The 14,174-nt window shown below is 58.0% G+C and overlaps 3 protein-coding genes across 10 annotated transcripts; all 3 read right to left on the bottom strand.

Moving 5' to 3' along the window:
* Positions 1-206: 206 nt before the first annotated feature.
* Positions 207-4,382, bottom strand: Ccdc106 (coiled-coil domain containing 106). 6 transcript variants are annotated; one of them, XM_048329594.1, is made up of 6 exons: positions 4,215-4,382; positions 3,330-3,404; positions 3,077-3,184; positions 2,803-2,979; positions 1,300-1,518; positions 207-794 (listed from the first exon to the last, which is right to left on the bottom strand). In XM_048329594.1, the coding sequence occupies exons 2-6, from the start codon at positions 3,358-3,360 to the stop codon at positions 478-480; spliced, it is 852 nt and encodes a 283-aa protein (XP_048185551.1). In that variant the 5' UTR covers positions 3,361-3,404; positions 4,215-4,382; the 3' UTR covers positions 207-477. The 6 variants fall into 6 exon arrangements, with proteins under 6 accessions (XP_048185551.1, XP_048185553.1, XP_048185555.1 ...); XM_048329596.1 differs by lacking the exon at positions 4,215-4,382 and adding an exon at positions 4,048-4,196 and having other exon boundaries at positions 3,330-3,549; XM_048329598.1 differs by lacking the exon at positions 4,215-4,382 and adding an exon at positions 4,052-4,196 and having other exon boundaries at positions 3,330-3,549.
* A 797-nt stretch (positions 4,383-5,179) lies between these two features.
* Znf581 (zinc finger protein 581) lies at positions 5,180-7,496 on the bottom strand. Of its 2 annotated transcripts, none has more exons than XM_048329694.1 (2): positions 7,231-7,496; positions 5,180-6,625 (listed from the first exon to the last, which is right to left on the bottom strand). In XM_048329694.1, the coding sequence occupies exons 1-2, from the start codon at positions 7,479-7,481 to the stop codon at positions 6,013-6,015; spliced, it is 864 nt and encodes a 287-aa protein (XP_048185651.1). In that variant the 5' UTR covers positions 7,482-7,496; the 3' UTR covers positions 5,180-6,012. The 2 variants fall into 2 exon arrangements, with proteins under 2 accessions (XP_048185651.1, XP_048185652.1); XM_048329695.1 differs by lacking the exon at positions 7,231-7,496 and adding an exon at positions 6,807-6,928.
* Positions 7,497-7,519: 23 nt separating this feature from the next.
* Positions 7,520-9,903, bottom strand: Znf580 (zinc finger protein 580). 2 transcript variants are annotated; one of them, XM_048329696.1, is made up of 2 exons: positions 9,293-9,903; positions 7,520-8,473 (listed from the first exon to the last, which is right to left on the bottom strand). In XM_048329696.1, the coding sequence occupies exon 2, from the start codon at positions 8,459-8,461 to the stop codon at positions 7,943-7,945; it is 519 nt and encodes a 172-aa protein (XP_048185653.1). In that variant the 5' UTR covers positions 8,462-8,473; positions 9,293-9,903; the 3' UTR covers positions 7,520-7,942. The 2 variants fall into 2 exon arrangements, with proteins under 2 accessions (XP_048185653.1, XP_048185654.1); XM_048329697.1 differs by lacking the exon at positions 9,293-9,903 and adding an exon at positions 9,230-9,270.
* Between the last annotated feature and the right edge of the window lie 4,271 nt (positions 9,904-14,174).

Genomic DNA, 14,174 nt, shown 5'->3' with positions numbered 1-14,174 from the left:
TAATCCAGATAGCCCGAGGGTTGGTGGCCCTGGCTCCCTTATGGGGTCAGCACCTCCTATTTTCTTGGGAGGGGGGCTGTTGGTGCTGCTCCAACCTGTTCCACACCCCAGTCGCCTGTCACCATCTGACCATCCTGGTCTCCGTGACTGGCGGCAGCCACCCCTCCCTCCAGGCACGCCCCCCCCCCCAAAGACTTGGAGTGCCGTTTATTCCAAATTTTTATGTCTCTTTAATTAAAATTCTCTGAATAATTCTCTGTCTCACATGGAATGCGAGTGGGCAGCTCGTGTTAGGGGAGGCCGGCCAGGCGGCCTCCGGACGGGGTGGGATGAAGATGGTGCGAACAACCCAATCTGGCGGCCCACGCCTGGCCCCCTAAGCTCGGGAAGAGCAGTGCGTGGCCCTGGCCCAGCCCCCGGAGCCGGGCCCAGGAAGAGTGAGCGATGGGTCCAGGGCGGGGCGCTGAGCCTGCAGCATCACCGCTTGAAGCGGTAGGTGATGGGCAGGAGCAGCTTATTCTTCTTGAGGGCCTGCACCTTCTTGAGCGTCTCGTCGTCCAGTGCCAGGAAGCAACGGCGGGAGTACTCGAGCAGGCGCTCCTTGGATGGGTCAAACACCCCCACCTCTGCCAGCTTCTCAGGGGCTACAATGAGCAGCTCCGCAATGGGTGTGGTCAGGGCCACGGTGTTGCGGTCCACACGGTGGTGCTCGAAGGCCCGAGACATGCTCTTCAGCTTCTGGAAGGTGCCCAGAATCTTCTTGTAGCGGCAGAGGACCCCATCAGCATCCTTCACTGGAGCCAGGTAGGCAGACAGGGAGAGGAAGACATGAGGACCACGGAAAGACTGAGAAAGCCCCAGGTAGGTACAGGAAGGCATACACAAAGATTGTGGAGGCAAAGAAGGAAAGATAAAGCAGATGAGCCCAATGCAGGAAGAAGAGGTGAGAGAACAAAACAAAACACAAGAGGTGAAAGCAGATGAGAGAAATTGAGACAGAAGTTTGGGCTGGTGAAGAAGGCAGGCCCTCTTGGCTAATCCAGCAACAATACCCTTAGCCATCACCCCACACTGCTCCCGCTTTATGTGAAGCTACTGTGTAGGCTGTGAGGGGAGTCCATGATGCAGTCAGTTAAAGGGGTGCCATGGGTAACCCTCCTGATGAAAGCAAACCAAAATGTAAACTCAAGACCACCCATCAACACTAGAGATGGAGCCAGGTCTGGTCTTAACAGATGTAGAAGCAGAGGCAGGAGGACCTCCCTAAGAGTCACATCCCATCCCATACCCCCTACTCACCCCGCTGCCTCTCCCGGACCTTGGGCTTCCCAAAGCACCTCCGACCAGCACTTCCCTTCTGCTTCTGCCTCTTCCTCTCGCTGGCACTGGCATTGCCTTCTTCAGATGCCCCACTGAGTGAGGAGGCTGCAGACTCTGGGTCTGAGGCCTCACCTCCAGCCCCAGCCCGGTTGTCCCCATCAACCCGCCTGGGTCCTGGCTTCAGCCGGCTATGGTCCTCTGGGGAAGAGATTCTAAATGTCATATCAGAAAAAAAGGGATAAGCCTGGGCACGTGGAGGCCACTGAAAGGAGGCCAGCCTTGCTCCCCAGAGAGACAAGAAGCGGTGCACACACCAGCCACCTAAGTGGAGTTTGAGGGAGGTGAGTGAAAGGAGAAGCATTTTTCCCAGGTGCCTAAACTTGTCTAGGACAAAGCCAAGGACTGCAGGAGGATCTGCTACTAAGGTTCCAATCCAGAACAGATTTCCAGGGCCTCTGGACAGTGGAGTTGACTCCCAGGGTATCAGGTGTCAGACCCTCAGGGAAAATCCAGAGCTTAATCTGGGGCCAGGGATCCGCTAATGATCCTCACAGAGGCCAGGTACCAGCTGAAACCTAGCTGGTGCCCCGTGGAGTAGACTCTGCAATACAGAAGAGATGGAGACTCCAAAAATGTCCAGCAGCCCTGGGGCCCAGCCACCCAGCATGGACCTTCAGCATGGCAAATAGAGACCTAGTCCAGACTCCTAATTGCTGGGGTCTTCATGTCAGCCCCCAAACATCACAAGCCTTTTCCCAGACTCTCACGGTGTTACCAGCTCAAGGGGCCCAGCTGTGGCTACATCCTGGGTGGGTGGAGGGGGAACTTCAGTACCCCAAAACACAGGTGGGAAGGCCTGTCTGGGGAGGGAGATGGAGTAAGGAAGCCAGGCACTGCATCCAGTCCATCAAATGTGGCTTTGGGGCATGATCAACCAGGCTGGACAGTTACTAACCTTGAAACTTTAGAGCCAAGTAAGACAGTGCTTCCTGGAACCCTGCCACAGGGTTTGGGGTTGACACATTGTGACCACCCAAAGAAGCCCCCTAGGGGAGGCAAGGGGGTTAACTTATTTGGGGGGAAAAACAAAACCCTTAAATAGTCAAGACACTAGGTAAGTGGGAAGAAGGTCCCTTAACCAGCCAATCTGGGACACCGAAGGAGGCTCGAAGTGTATACTCTTTGAAGACAAGTTTGGGATGGAGGCAAGGGATTTCCTGAAGAACCAGAAGGACCAGTGTGCCCCCTCAGCAAGATGAGGGATATTTTCCTTAGGAAATAAGAAAACGAGGTCTGATGGGGACTGCAGACAACCTGAGTGGGGAAACTTATGAGACAGACCAGGTTGTACAGGTGTTTAGGGCATCCCACACAAGAAGATGGGTCAAGAGGCTGTCCCCACCTAGCCACCCAACCGTGAGATAAGTCTCCTGGGTCCCAGGTGCCTGGGAAGGGGGCTGGAAGCACCAACAAAGCCCCCACCTGCATCCACCCGGGCAGAGGAAATGAACTTGTCCAGCTGACACCGCAAGAAGTCCCTCTCCTCCTCCAGGTCCTCTATGCGCTTCTGCAACCACGAGTTCCGCTCCACGGCCAGGTGTAGCTGAGCCTTCATGGCAGTCATCAGGACTGGGGAGGGGGATGAGGCCTCCGGGGGCACTGGGGTAAGCAGAGAGGGGAAGGGCTTCCCGTCACATCCTAGGTCAGGTCAGCACCCCCAGCTGACATCAGTCCCTGCACAAGCTGCTCAGCTCACCCTCAAAGTTTGCCCCGGTGGGGCTCAGAGTGTACAAGATCTGAGAATCTAGATGGGGCGCCTCATCAAAAGGGATGGAGATCTCCAAGCCTTCTTCTTCGTTCTTCACTGTGAAGAGAGGCCCACATAGGTCACCCCAGAGGGGGCCCTTGGCCAATCCCCCCCCCTCACACACACACACCCCACACACTGCCGCCCCAGGGAGGACTCAGCGGGAATGGTCAAGGGGAGGAAAGGGAACCCAGTGTCTCACTTGTCCGCCTTGGGCTGTTTCGGTCATTCATAGCAAGGCTTTCTGCAGACCCAGCAGCTGAGCGCCTCAGGGGCACTGGACAGAAACAGCGGCCACAAATGAGGTCAATCCCGGGAGAGGTGGGAAGAGGGAACTCGGGCCTGGACTCCTGGGTCCGAGGGAGGAGGGGGACCCATACTGCGCAGAGGGGGACACGCTGAGGATTCAAACTCCACGTCTCCTATAGTGCAGGCCCAGACACCTAGATCAGATTCTGGGTGAGAAGTTCGCTGGGGACCTGGGCTTCTGGTTATGAGGGCGGAGACGGACGGGCCCCTAATTGCTGGGTCCTTCACGGGGTTCACACAGCAGGACCCTAGCCTGAACCGGAAGGACCCACATCACTGGCCATCTCCAAGTCAAAAAGCAGCCCATAGGTGCAGGGGACAAGCCGCCCAAATTTCCAAGCGCAGAGTGGAGCCATCCCCCTCCTGGGGGGATGGGCCCACTCCCCTCCCCCGCCCTCGCGTGGGCGAGCTGCGCCCCTTCCTGGGGGGGGAGGAGGGGCAGCAACTAGGCACATGCGCATGCGCGCCCCCGCCCTTTGTCCCGCGAGTGGGAGGGGGGCGGTCATGGAAAAGTCCCAACAGGGACACACACCAGGCCAGCGGTGGGAATCTGCCCACCATCCCCCGCCCGTAGCCCCAGGGTCCGAGGGGCCCGGGTCCCGCGCGCTCACCCACCCGCACGCGGAATCCAGCCCAGGGACCAGCGGCGCCGGGGAGCGTCTGCAAAGTATCTCGGGGAACGGAAAGGAGCGCCCGCCCACCCGCGAGCGGGCGGGGCGTCGGGGGGAGATGAGTCTTGAATCTGGCCTGTGAGGCGGACTGGGACGCGGGGTCTTACACGGTCAAGCCGGGCCCGGTGCGCCTCCTCCTGAATTCCCCGCGCCCAGGTAAGGGCCGCCGTTTGCGGGGAGGCCAGAGCCGCACTTGCGCGATGGCCCCTTACAGTCTGGGGCGCACCACCCCCTCCCTTCCGAAATCCCCGGCAGGGAACGTCTCAAAATTCCCATCCTGCAGTGATGGTGAGGTGCCGGTGGGCCGAGTCAGCCCTGAGGAGTTAGGGAAGTGTGAGAGACTGTAGCATCCTTGATGGTCCCTCGAGAACTGGCTGGTGTGGTGCCACCCGGTCCCATCTCCCTCAGCTGGAGCCCCCAAGTTGTGGGGGCCAGGGTGAAGAGGGGGATGATTTACTGAAACACCCCAAAACAGTCGCAGCCCCGACTCCATGTTGGTGATTAGTAGGAGCTGGTGGCTACAGAACAGCCAGGCTTGGTCAGGCTTCAATCCTAGCCACTGTTTATTCCCCCCACACCACCCCCCTGCCAGGATGACAGTCCCTCAGGGTTCCTTAGGATGCCCAGAACCCTGCCACTTAGGCCTCAGGAGCCCAGCATTGTCAATATTACCTGAGGTCAGATGGAGGGAGTATGAACACAAGACAGTATAAGACACTCCCACTTGGGGAAAGGGGACTGTAGTTCTTAAAACTTCACAAGAGGTCAAAGTAGAGGGGAGATCCAGCTCAGTGCCTGGCACAAACAGGCAATAAAAACACACCAACAAGGCAGATGTTTATTAAGCCTGAGACTCAGCCTCATTGGCCCCTGCTGCCATTCACCAGCATGGTTTCCAGGAGGCACCGGAGCCCTTACTCTGCTAAGGGTGTCAAGAAAACCCGGGCCAAGGGCTGGGAATGTGGCTTAGTGGTAGAGTGCTTGCCTAGCATGCATGAAGTCCTGTGTTTGATTCCTCAGTACCACATACACAGACAAAGCCAGAAGTGTCACTGTGGCCCAAGTAGTAGAGCGGTAGCCTTGAGTAAAAGAAGCTCAGGGACAGCACCCAAGCCCTGAACTCAAGCCTCAGAACCAGCAAAAGAAAAGCGGGGAGGAGCTCTCCCTTCCACGTGCACTTCTACAAATAATCTGCAACCTGGGTTGCACGGTCCAGGGGGAGCCACCTGCCCTAGATCCGTGTTCTTTAAACTACAGGTTCAGGGGCAGAGAATGTATTACTATCAATAGAGTATGATGGACTCTGTATTTTAAAATAATTGGAAAAAATACCACGCTGTCCTGCACACACTAATGGTAACTTGTTAAAGAAACTGGTTTTACATACCTTTTGTGAATTTGTATACTGTGTTATAAAACAAAGTTGAAAAACACTCTTTAGATGGCACAGGTCTTCAGAACTGAGGTAGACCTAACCCCAGAGTGAGCTAACCTTCCTTCCTCCAGCCAGGCCAGCCAAAGACCCAAGTAGGAAGGTACTTGCTCTCTGCTAATTGGACATGCTGAGCGGCAGGGGGATTTATTGTCTTGCTGGTTGGGAGACAGGCCTATGCAGATCAGGGCCCTAACACCAAGGTCATCATGGATGGGACCCCCAATGAGTTTTCTGAGGCAGAACAGTTTTCTACACAGCTCCTGCCTCAATCCCTGCAGGCTGGCACTGACACACAGTAGCCTCCCCATCATGCTGAGGACTCCTCCACACAGGGCTCACCCTGGGGGAAGAGTCCGGCTTGTGTGTATGTATCCAGGACCAAGGAAGTCAGCCTGAAGCTGCGGCAGGTGTGTGAGGGCCTCAGGAGTCCCAGCTCCCTTAGTCCCACGGTCCTCCGTGTACGGGACAGCTCACGGGTGCTTCCACCGCCTATGCTTCTGCAGCGTGTTCTGCTCCATAAAGCGGCGCGGGCAGTGCGGGCACTGGAAGGGACGCTCCCCCGAGTGCATGCGGCTGTGCTGGGCCAGCTCTCCCGCGTCCCGGAAGCGGCGTGGGCACAGCGAGCAGCTGTAGGGCCGCCCACCACCCACCCGGTGGATGGAGTGGTGCCGCGCCAGATGGCTGGCCCGCTTGAATGCCTTCCCGCAGGTGTCACACTGAAAAGGCTTCACCTCCGAGTGCGTGATGCTGTGGCGCTGGAGGTACGACATGTATTCGAAGACCCTGGAGCATACAGGGCAGCTGTAGCACTTTTTCTGACCTGCAGGGCCCTGGGCCGCGGCCTCACCCTGAGACTCCTCATCCACCAGCACTGTATAGGGGACACCCTGGGTGTCAATGAGGAGGTAGTGGTTAGACCTTGGCGGGGACGAAGCCTGGGGAGATCCGGTGGAGGAAGGTCCGTGATCTGAAGACCCACCTGTCCGAGGAGGGAGAGCGGCCTCCATGGCCGCCACAGAGAGAAGCGCCAGGGGCTGGGGGCAGCCAGATGGCAGTACTCGCATCCGGAGAAGTGTCTCAGGCCTGGTGGATGGGAGAGGGGGTAAGCAATGTTCTTACCAAATAAGGGAGCACAGAATCACGTTGTGCTTTCCCCTTGAAGTGCGGCCCCCCACTCCTCAGCCTTCTAGTCCTCCTTCCCGCTTTTAAACTCCGTGACCCTCCACACGGGGCTCTCCCCGGTCCTCGGAGCTCCATGGCTCACTGGCAGGCTGGCCCTCTGTACAACCTGTCTCTCGCTCCCATGCTTCGGGGTGCTGCCGTCGGTGCAAGGGGTCCCTCTACTCCAGCACCCTGCCGACGACCCAGACCCCACTCTCACTCAGGACCTCCAGGCCTCTCCTGTGGTCCCGGACCCGGTCTAAGTGCAGATCCATCGCGGTTCGCTCGGGTCCCGGCCGTCCTCACCCCCCTTATGCCCCCCAGCACCCTGATCTTCCTAGGTCCCGGGCCCCAGCCTTTCGAAGACTTTAGGGGCGAGCTCGCTCTGCGCCCACTCTGAGCCCCGCCCATCCAGGTGCCAGGGCCACGCCCACTCCGCGGCCACGCCCCGCACGGGTGCCTAGGCCACGCCCATCCCGGGGCCACTCTCCGGCGGCCGCTCGGCTCCCTCCGCCCCCGCTCCCTACCGGTGCAGCAGCCTCTCGAGTCCGGACGACTCCGGACCGTTCCGAGCTACTCCGCAGGTGCAGGCGGCCGCAGGACTTGGGGCCTTTGGGTGTGCTCGGGAACTGGCGGCCCCGGGAAAGGGGAGCACGGACGCGGAGAGAGTAGAGGGTCTCGGGGAAGACGACGGGGGCGGGGCGCTTGGGGCCTCGGGAAAGCGCTCCGGCCGACAACACGCTCCGAGAGGAAGGTTCCCGGGCGTCCGCGGTCCCATCTCGGCCCCCTTTCCTCCCACGGCGCCCAACACGCACGCAAGTACAAGCCTGGCAACGGAGTGTGGAATGTTTATTGAGAAATGAGTAGGGGTTCGTGGGCATCCGAGGGGAGTAGAAACGAACCGGACCGTGCCGGCGCTTCTTTGTCAGGCCTCGCACGCAGACGACGACCGGCCGTGCCCGACCTCGGAGAGCGGGAGGCCGGGGAACCCGGCTCAGCGAGGTCACCGCACCCGCAGAGGCTCGCATAGCGCAGCGGGGCCAGCCGGGGTAGGGGGGAGAGCCCAGTTCCGACTGGCTCCAGGCCCGGGGAGGGGCGACAAACTTTGGTGTACATCACACAGCTAGACGGGAGGGGGAGGGAGGGAAGGACGTTGCTTCTCCGCCGGGTCGACGGAGAAGCCGAGGCCCGGGGTAAGGCAGTGACCTCGGCAGCACCGGGGGTCGGCGCGGGGCCGGCTCAGTGCAGGCGCACGTGCTGCGCCAGCTCCGCGGCGTCCTGGAAGCGGCGCGGGCAGAGCGGGCAGGTGTGCGGCGGGCCGGCGCGGGCACGGTGCGTGGCGCGGTGCCGCGACAGGTGGCTGGAGCGCTTGAAGGCCTTGCCGCAGGCGCCGCACGTAAAGGGCTTGAGGTCCGAGTGCGACACGCGGTGGCTCTGCAGCCGCAGAGGGCTGGCAAACACTCGGGCACACTCGGGGCAGCTGTAGCCCTTCCGAGGGCCGGGCTCGCCTGGGGGTGCCTCGCGCGGCGGCGGGCCCCGCGGCTCCTCCTCCAGCGGTACCGTGTACGTGTAGGGGACCCCGTTGGCGTCGATGAGCAGGTGGCGGCCCAGCCGCGGGGGCCGGGGCCCCGCCGCCGAAGAGGCAGCAGAGGAGGGGCCTTCCGCTTTGGGGAAAGGGGGTGTCTTGGGGGGCGGTGGGTCCATGACCTCCGGAGAGGAGGACCGAGGGTGGGGTGGCCGCGGCGGAAGCAGCAGCATCAGGAGCGGCAGCTGGGAGCGGCGGAGGGGAGAGTTCGAGTTAAGATCGATCTTCCTCCAGCAAGGGCAAGTCCCCCTTTGCTGCCCCTTCCTGCGCCACTGACCCTGACCCGGGCCCCCCACGTTCCGGCCGGCTGACGGGGGCGGCCTTCAGCGAAGCTCGGCCGAGGCCAGCTGCACCTGGCCTTCCTCCGAGGCCTCCCGCCCGACCCCGCCATCTCCACGTCCTTCCCCCTCTTCACTGCTCGGGGCCTCTGGTGCTCCACACCCTGGGGCTTCCTCCGTCGTCCTTTCCCCTTCCCCATGGCTCGGTTCCAGCTCTGACTTCGACCTCTCCCGGAGACCCGCTGCTGCCTCAGGCCGATCCGTCTCGCGGACGCCGCGGCCTCGCCCCTCCCGAGCCCCAGTAACCCAGTTCCCCACTTTCCACTCCTGGATCGTCCGTGCCGCTCCTGCACTTCGCGTTTCCTTGCCCGCTACTTCATCGATGTCTTCTCCCTGACTCCATCTTGCTACTGCTTCACACACGTGCACGCACACGCACACACATTCCAGGCCTTCCATCCCCTGGGCTCCTGTGACACAGACACCGCTCCTCTACCCTCAAGGACCCTCCCGTCGCCAGCCCGGTCCCCCTTCTGGATGCGCTGACATCTCCACTCCTCGCCTGTCTCCATCCCGCCCCGGTCACACAGCCCCGGCGCTCGGCCTGCCTGCCTTCGCTGACCCCGGCACCCGCCTCCCGTGGTGGCCCTGGGCCCCCAGTACCCCAGGAGCCCGGCACTCCCAGCGCCCCTCCGCTGGCTCCTCCCTCCACCCCGGCCCCCGTACCCGGTGCAGCGGCCTCTCGGGTCCGGGGGGGAACGGGCCGAGATCCCGGGCGGCCCCGGGCTTGCCCTGGCGAGCGCCGCGGCTGAACCGAGCTTCCGGGCAGCTCCGGGCCGGCGGCGCCGGGGACGCGGGACTGGGGGGCGCGGGGGGACGCGGGGGGCGGCGGCGTCCCTGGGAAAGAGCGCCGGCCGGAAGCGCGCGCGCTCGTACCAAGGTTCCGGCGCTGCAGCCGTCCTGGCCGTGGGAGCCCGTGGGCAGGAGCTGCGAGACAGGGTCCCTCCTGTGTCCCAACCACACGCAGCCCCCTGGCCACACACTGAGCTTGCACGGGCAAAGCCACGGGTGTTCTTCACCACCTAGGATGCTTGCCTTCACCTCTGCTGACCCCCTTCTCCGTGGCCTCCGGAACCCCAGAGATACACCCGCTACATCAGTGCGCCAGACCCAGGATGATTTTATGTTTCTTTTGTTTTTGAGAGATGATCTGGCTATACAGTGCGAGGTGGTCTCAAACTTTCCATCCTCCTGCCTCAGTCTTCTGAATTCTAGATTACAGGAGTGGGCTACAATGTCCAGCGGAAGCACTTCCCATGGTGCTACCCACAGTAAAGACCCTTTAGCCGGTCATGGAATGCCTGTCGACACCCAGCCTCAGCCTCCTGTCCCTCCTCCACCTTTACCTAACCCTGATCGAACAGCCACAGTTTAAAAACAAAAAACTCATCGATAATCTCATGAATCTAAGGAGCAGCCAAAGGGGGAAAATGGATTAACTCAAAGTGGGGAGTTGGAATGACAAAAAAAAAAAAAACCCTCTCTACCTGCCTATTTCATCCTCTGTCCCTTCTCCTTACCGTCAAGTCCCACTGACATGAATCTCAGTCATTCATTCCACAGTGACCTGTACATATGTGAGAACTAGACGCAGGTCATCCCTGCCATTTTCCTTGCAGAGGCCACCAAGTTTGGGAGACCTGTGTTGACAGGGCAGGCTCCTATGGGGTGACAAAGACCAAACCACCAAAATGTTTCCTCCATCTGAACAGACGAGGAGATAAACCTTTGGACTCTGCTGTGGACACTGTCAGCAGCACTAAGGAACCTTGCTGGCATAGATGGAAATTTCAAAAAAGTTTCAGGGGCTGGGAATATGGCCTAGTGGCAAGAGTGCTTGTCTCCTATACGTGAAGCCCTGGGTTCGATTCCCCAGCTCCACATATATAGAATGTGGCCAGAAGTGGTGCTGTGGCTCAAGTGGCACAGTGCTAGCCTTGAACAAAAGGAAGCCAGGGACAGTGCTGAGGCCCTTAGTCCAAGGCCCAGGAATGGCAAAAAAATAAAATAAAAAACTCATTTCATTCTCAAGCTCAACCTTAGTGGTTCACAGATGAGGAAATGGACCTAGAAAAGCCAATGGTCGAGCCAGGATTAGAAGCCAATGCTGCAGAGATCTTTTCTCTCTTGCCCTGGAGAGCTCCTTGCAGGGAGATACCTTAGACAAGTGGTACCCTGAGGATATCCTTCCCAGGGGAAGAGTGACCTAATGTGAAAGAGGTCCCAGATGTGGTGATGGCTGCCTTTCAAGGGTAAAATTTGAGACTAAGGAGCCACATCATAGGTGTGGACACTGGAAGTAGAAAATAGAAGGCTCCTGATACACATACACACGAGGGTGTGTGTGTGTGTGTGTGTGTGTGTGTGTGTGTACTAGGGCTTGAATTCAGGGCCGCTCACTCTCACTTGGGCTTCTTCAAGTAGAGCTCTACCACTTGAACCTCAGATCCACTTCTGGCTGTTTGCTGGTTAACTACAGATGAGAGTCTCCTGTATTTTGCTGCCCAGTCTGGCTTCTGCCTCAGTCCTCATATCTCAGCCTCCTGGGTAGTTGGGATTCACAGGCATGAGCCACCAGTGTACAGCTAATGCAGCTTCTAATACTGACTGCAGCCATCTTGAGTTGTAACTGTCATTCCAGACACCAGGAACAGCCCAAGTCTTAACACCTGCAGGTGTGAACGTGTGAGAGTGTTGTGACATGTTGCATTTGGCCAGAGAACCATGTGGTGAGAGAAGAGTTGGATGGCTTGGCGAGCAATGCCTTAGAAAAAGCCTGATTCCAAGCTGAAAGGGCCAGGAATGTGCCAATGGAAAAGTGCTTGCTTGGGACACAGAGTTTATTCCCCATGCCACTTTAAAAAAAAAAAAAAAAGCAGGCACTGGTGGCTCAACCTGTTATCCTATAATTACGCAGGAGGCTCAGATCTGAAAAACACAGTTCAAAGCCTGCCTAGATAGTAAAGTCCATAAGAATCCTCTCTCCACTGCACCACCAGAAAACTGGAAGTGGCACTGTGGCTCAAAGAGGTAGAGTGCTAGCCTTGAGCAAAAGTGCTCAGGGACAGCACCCAGGCCCTGAGGTCAAGCCCCATAATCGACCAAAAAAAAAAAAAAAAGTCCAGGCAGGAATGATGTCTACAACTCAGTAGGGAGCTTCAAGCAGGAAAGGAACAAGATCTGGTCTGAGTCTTTAAAAGTATAATAAAAGATCAAAAAGGCAAACTGAACAGACCAACAGGATTTTCTGGGATGAAAATCTAAGCAAGACACCAAGTCTTCAGTGGGGCTGAAGAGTAAATAGAGCTGCCTCCCTTTATTGGCGCTGTGCCTAGGGCTTAAAACTCAAGACCTGGATGCTGTCCCTGAGCTTTTGTGCTAAATGCTACTGCTCTACCACTTTGAGCCACAGCTGCATTTCTGGCTTTTTGTGGCTAGTTGGAGATAAGCGTCTGACAGGATTTTCCTGCCTGGGCTAGTTCGGAACCATGATCCTCAAAATTCAGCCTCTGGAGTAGCCAAGATTACAGACCCAAGCCAACTGCTCACAGGCTATTTCTTTTAAAGCCGCAGGGAGGTCAAGGGGAGATGAGTGCTGTTATTTCCTTTTTGTTTTCTTTTTGCCAGTCCTAGGGCTTGAACTCATGGCCTGAGCACTGTCCCTTGCTTCTTTCTGCTCAAAGGTAGTGCTCTACCACTTGAGCCACAGTGCCACTTCTGGCTTTTTCTATATATGTGGTGCTGAGGAATTGAACCCCAGGGCTTCATGTATACGAGGCAAGCACATTACCACTAGGCCATATTCCCAGCCCTGTAGTTTTGTTTTCTATCAAGAAGGCCTTAGAGGGGCTGGGGATATGGCCTAGTGGCAAGAGTGCTTGCCTCGAATACATGAGGCCCTGGGTTCAATTCCCCAGCACCACATATACAGAAAATGGCCAGAAGTGGCACTGTGGCCAGGACTGGCAAAAAAAAAAAAAAAAAAGGCCTTAGAAACTGGGTAAGAGGTGACATCTTTAATACCGGCACCAAAGAGGCCCAGAGTGGGGGACAAATTAGAGGCCAGCCTGGATTACAGAGTGAGACCTGTTTCAAAAGAAAAAGCACTCGGGAGGCAAAGAAATGAAGATCTTAGGCTCTCAGTCTCGATATCAAAGGGGGGAAAGGTAGTAAAAATAAGGAACTGTGGCATGCGTTGACGGGAGGGCCTGCGGAGTTGGGAGCTGGTGGTGGATGCTGTAACCCTCCTGGAAGAACAGGACCTTGGAAGGGCTGCTGGAAGTTCCCAAAAACCCAAGTGACTTTTTTTTTTTTTCCAGTCCTGGGGCTTGAACTCAGGGCCTGAGCACTGTCCCTGGCTTCTTTTTGCTCAAGGCTAGCACTCTACCACTTGAGCCACAGCGCCACTTCCGGCTTTTTCTATATATGTGGTGCTGAGGAATTGAACCCAGGGCTTCATGTATATGATGCAAGCACTCTTGCCACTAAGCCATCTTCCGAGTGGAGAGCGGGCAACAGGGAGGACAGGGGCCAAGGGCTCCGGCCAGCACTCCTCACCAGTACCAACGCCTCAGCTTCCGGCCGAGGCGCCGCCCCTCACCGCCCCACACCTCCCTGCACTAGCCGACCCTCCAGCCGCCCTGGCCGCTCTATCCTCCGCCCAGCTCTCTATAGTCTTCCCTGTGCCCCAGCCCGACGCCATCGCTCCTGACTTCCGATGTTCTCTTAGGTTCCGGGGCCGTCGCCACCTGCGCCCACCAGGCTCCCGGTCTCGGTCAGCCACACTAAGAAACAGTGATTTTAAGTGAGGGTGAGGGGAAATGCAGGGCCCAGCTCCAAGGGAAAGAGCCCGGGCTGGGAGCGCGCACTTCCGGCCCGCGCCACAAACGGCTCCGGTTGGAAACACAAAGACGAGAGAAAGAATCCCCACTCGGCGGGGCCGGGCTCATCTCCATCCCATTACACGGGATCTGCCCAGAAATGTCACTCCGCAGGGGCATTCCTGTTTCCCCGCTTCCTTTTCGACGTGACGGCGCTGGGTGCCGACGGGGAGGTGGAGAAATGCCCACGTCATTCTACAGACTGCGGAAAGTGGCGCCCAGAGTGGGGAAGGACCTCGCCCCAAAGCTAGCCAGCCACCGAATGGCTCTTGTCTTTTCAGCACTCACAACTTCGGGGATTGTTAGGCTTTGAAATAGGCAAGATAGGTAGGAACGGGAAAGCTCTTAAAAGACGCGAGGGGCTGGGAATATGGTCTAGTGGCAAAAGTGCTTGCCTCGTATACATGAAGCCTTGGGTTCAATTCCCCAGCACCACATATATGGAAAATAGCCAGAGGTGGCGCTGTGGCTCAGGTGGCAGAGTGCTAGCCTGGAGCAAAAAGAAACCAGAGACAGTGCTCAGGCCGAATCCAAGGCCCAGGACTGGCAAAAAAAAAGCCAGGGACAGTGCTCAGGCCCTGAGTCCAAGGCCTAGGACTGGCAAAAAAAAAAAAACCAAAAGGCCTAGGGGCAGCACCCAGGCCTGGATTTCAAGCCCCAGGATCGAA

Source organism: Perognathus longimembris, chromosome 20, assembly GCF_023159225.1.
Source record: "Perognathus longimembris pacificus isolate PPM17 chromosome 20, ASM2315922v1, whole genome shotgun sequence".
Taxonomy (NCBI): Eukaryota; Metazoa; Chordata; class Mammalia; order Rodentia; family Heteromyidae; genus Perognathus; species Perognathus longimembris.
This window is presented reverse-complemented; position numbering and strand designations above follow the sequence as displayed.

Excerpts from the sequence above, each read along its gene's own strand:
- Ccdc106 (XM_048329594.1), bottom strand. The coding sequence starts at position 3,360 with ATGAATGACCGAAACAGCCCAAGGCGGACAA. Across the intron at positions 3,185-3,329 it reads AAACAGCCCAAGGCGGACAA|TGAAGAACGAAGAAGAAGGC; the intron begins GTGAGACACTGG and ends CTCTCTTCACAG. Across the intron at positions 2,980-3,076 it reads CACCGGGGCAAACTTTGAGG|TGCCCCCGGAGGCCTCATCC; the intron begins GTGAGCTGAGCA and ends TGCTTACCCCAG.
- Znf581 (XM_048329694.1), bottom strand. The coding sequence starts at position 7,481 with ATGGGACCGCGGACGCCCGGGAACCTTCCTCTCGGAGCGTGTTGTCGG. Across the intron at positions 6,626-7,230 it reads CTCGAGAGGCTGCTGCACCG|GCCTGAGACACTTCTCCGGA; the intron begins GTAGGGAGCGGG and ends CCCATCCACCAG.
- Znf580 (XM_048329696.1), bottom strand. The coding sequence starts at position 8,461 with ATGCTGCTGCTTCCGCCGCGGCCACCCCACCCTCGGTCCTCCTCTCCG.